This window comes from Dipodomys ordii, unplaced genomic scaffold, assembly GCF_000151885.1.
Source record: "Dipodomys ordii isolate 6190 unplaced genomic scaffold, Dord_2.0 Scaffold67, whole genome shotgun sequence".
Taxonomy (NCBI): Eukaryota; Metazoa; Chordata; class Mammalia; order Rodentia; family Heteromyidae; genus Dipodomys; species Dipodomys ordii.
The window spans coordinates 9,098,636-9,101,879 of record NW_012267283.1 but is presented as its reverse complement, the minus strand read 5'-3'; the positions used below and the strand labels follow the sequence as shown (position 1 = coordinate 9,101,879).

At 39.5% G+C, this 3,244-nt stretch overlaps 1 protein-coding gene across 1 annotated transcript in view; it reads left to right on the top strand.

The window, feature by feature from the left end:
• Tmeff1 (transmembrane protein with EGF-like and two follistatin-like domains 1) overlaps positions 1-3,244 on the top strand; it is a 74,549-nt gene that overhangs the window by 44,073 nt on the left and 27,232 nt on the right. The window contains exon 7 of the mRNA XM_013023239.1: positions 2,803-2,951. Within this exon, the coding sequence (XP_012878693.1) occupies positions 2,803-2,951 (149 nt within the window). The remainder of the gene's footprint in view (positions 1-2,802; positions 2,952-3,244) is intronic.

Genomic DNA, 3,244 nt, shown 5'->3' with positions numbered 1-3,244 from the left:
TTCTGGCTTTTTTCTTTTTGCTTATGTGGTGCTGAGGAATCGAACCCAGGGCCTCATGCATGCAAGGCAAGCACTCTACCACTGAGCCACCTTCCCTGCCCAGTCTTTTTTTTTTGCTTATAAAAATTCAAGTACCATATTTCAGTGTGTGGATTCTTTTTATTTTGTGTGTGCGGTCCCTTAGCATTTTTGCTCAGGTCTAGCACTTTGTCACTTGAGATACTGCTCTGCTTCTGGCTATTTTGGTTCTTAATTGGAAAGGAGGGTTTCATGAACTTTCCTTGGAGTAGCTTTGAGCTACTATCCTCAGATCTCAACCTCTTGAGTATGTAGGATTACAGGCATGAACCACCAGCGCCTGGCAGTGGGTTCTGTTTTTTAAAAAAATTATTTGGAATTTGTTGGGTTTCATAGAAATTTAGATTAGTATCTGTCATTAGTTTTAGAAAATTTGAAGAGAATTTGCTTAGACTGTTTCGTTCTCTTAACTCCTAGGCAACGCTGGATTTTTCTTATTCCTTTTGACTATTCTCCATGTCTCTCAAGGTATATGATCTATGTTTCCTGGCTTTGCTCTGGTGTGAGCAATTTCCCCAGTCTTTCAGTTCACTGACTCTACTTTAGCTTTCTCATCAGCTGTTACATCTTCCCACTGCTTCTAGTAATACATTATTTATTCATGGATGGTCTGTTTGGATCTCTGTGTGTATGTATAAGGGAGAGAGACCGAAGAAGAGCCGGGAAAAGAGAGAGGGAGGAAGGGGAAAGATAGAAAAGGGCGCAGACGAGAGAGAGAAGGGTTGGGTAGGTAGGTAGTGTGGTATTTTTATTCTCAGAATTGTATCTGTGGAGAAGGGGCCTAAGGTACAGTTGGGTTTCTCTAGAAGATTCTCTGTGTGTCTTTTATTTTCCTAGGACTCCTTCTAGCCCCTTGATCTTTTATATTTGAGGATTTTTTTTTTGAACAATCAAATAGTATTTTAAGTTGTAGTTACCCCTGTGAGGGCTGGCTCTGTGGTCTGTGGTTTTAAACTCTGAGGAGATCTTCTTCCCTGTCTTCAATGCCATGGCTGGGGTATTCTTATACTTACTTTCTTTTGATTCATATAATTCCTTTGGAATATGGTAAATCATTTGCAGTTAACCCTCATGCTGAGAGTTACAACTTTTTGAAGGTGTGTCAGTGTTATTTGTCTTCTGTTCCCAGAGGGCTACAACCCAGAAATGTTGATAATTGAATTTTCTCAGTTTGGCCAGTGCCTTCAAGGTGAAAATCAGCTTGAGAGTACTCAATTGACCTTTCTTTGTACCTGTCTTCATTTAACTTCTGTTCTGAATATTCTTGACTCTCTTAGCAATTAATGAATGTATTTAAAAGGATTTTTAAATTTATTTTTAAAATTTTTGTTTTGGTGTTTTGAAGCCTGGTCTTGTTATATTAAAGCAGGCTGGTCTCAAGCGTAAACCAGAGTGGTTTCAAACTTGCAATATAAACCATGTTAGACTTGAACTCCAAATCTTGTTTATCTTCCTTATAATTTCTGGGTTTATAGATAGGTGTGTACCATCATGCTCAATGGGAAAATGCTTTTTAAAATGATTAACCCAGGGTTTGTTTTTTTCTTCCCAGCAGGAAAGTTAATAAAGGTTCCTTACTGGGTACCAGTGGCTCATGTCTGTAATCTTAGCTGAGATCAGTTTGAAGCAAGCTCATGCTAGAAAGCCCTTGAAAATCTTATCTCCAGATAATCACTTACCCTCCCCCTCCCAAAAAAAAGCCAGAAGTGGAGCTGTGGCTCAAGTGGTATAGTGCTAGCCTTGACTGACAAAGCTCAGCAGGCCCTGAGTTCAAGCCCTAGTACCAGCACCAAAAAAAAAAGAAAGAAAAAAGTAAAATGCTTCTTAGCCCAACATGTTGCAGGAAACAGGAGAATCTCTCTCTACCTCCCTCCCTCCCCCTCTCTTCCTTTCTCCATCCAGCTAGACATTATTGCCTTGGACTAACTTCTCTTTGGTGCAATGTTCTATTCTCAGTGAGTGCATTTATACAGGTAGATAAGTAGCTAGAACACTAATCTTCTTGAGTACTTAATAAGTAGACTTGTCATATCTACCTCTGTGTAACAGATCAGTAAAGATAAACTTCAAGGAAGACTCTGGAACAAATCTGGTGATTAGTTGGGGACTAGGACTTAGATTAATGACTTTTGATTGGTCACATAATTCCATTTTTTTTGGATGTTGTTGTTGGCTATGGGACTTGAACTCTGGGCTTGGGAACTGCCCCTCAGCTCTTCAGCTCAAGGTGAGAGCTCTACCACTTGAGCCACAGCACCACTTCTGGTTTTCTAGTGATTTATTGGAGATTAAGAGTCTCACAGACTTTTCCTGCCCGGGATGGCTTTGAACTGCGATCTTCAGCTCTCAGCCTCATGAGTAGCTAGGATTACAGGAGTGATCCACCTGGGCTCGGCTCATTCCATGTTTTTTAACCGTGCTATTTTGCTTTGTATTTAATATTGTCAATGTCTGATAGCTCCTGACTATTTGATTTAGATATGAAAATTCTAGAGGAACCCTTAGAAAAGTAATATGTAGATGAAATTATTTCTAAATTCTCAATGGAAAGAAAGATTCACGTGAGAAAGATCAATTTGCTTAAGAGTTCCTTAGTAACATAAAGCAAAATACTGACTTCTGTTAAACAGCAGAGACAAAATAACATTTTTTTTTTTTGGCTACTGAAGCATTGTGTGATAATTTTGTGGTAAACTATTAGTGATTGTTGTCTTTTTCCGACAGGTGTGTGTGTAACATAGACTGTAGTGGGTACAGTTTTAATCCTGTGTGTGCTTCTGATGGGAGTTCCTATAACAACCCCTGTTTCGTGCGAGAAGCATCTTGTATAAAGCAGGAGCAGATTGATATAAGGCATCTTGGCCACTGCACAGGTAAACTCCATTCTCTTCACCTATAGACCTGTTCGTAATAGTATGTGTCTGTTATCATACTTGGTAGCAGTCTGAATGTATAAAATGAAAAGCCTTCAAAATGTGGATCTTTTCTAGCACGGCATGCCTCAGCATTTCTTTTGTTACTAATGGATTAAAAATAAACCATACTTTTATCTTCTTAAGATATAAAGCGGGGCTGGGAAGGTGGCTCAGTGGTAGAGCACTTGCCTTGCATGCCTGAGGCCCTGGGTTCGATTCCTCAGCACCACATAAGCAAAAAGAAAAAAGCC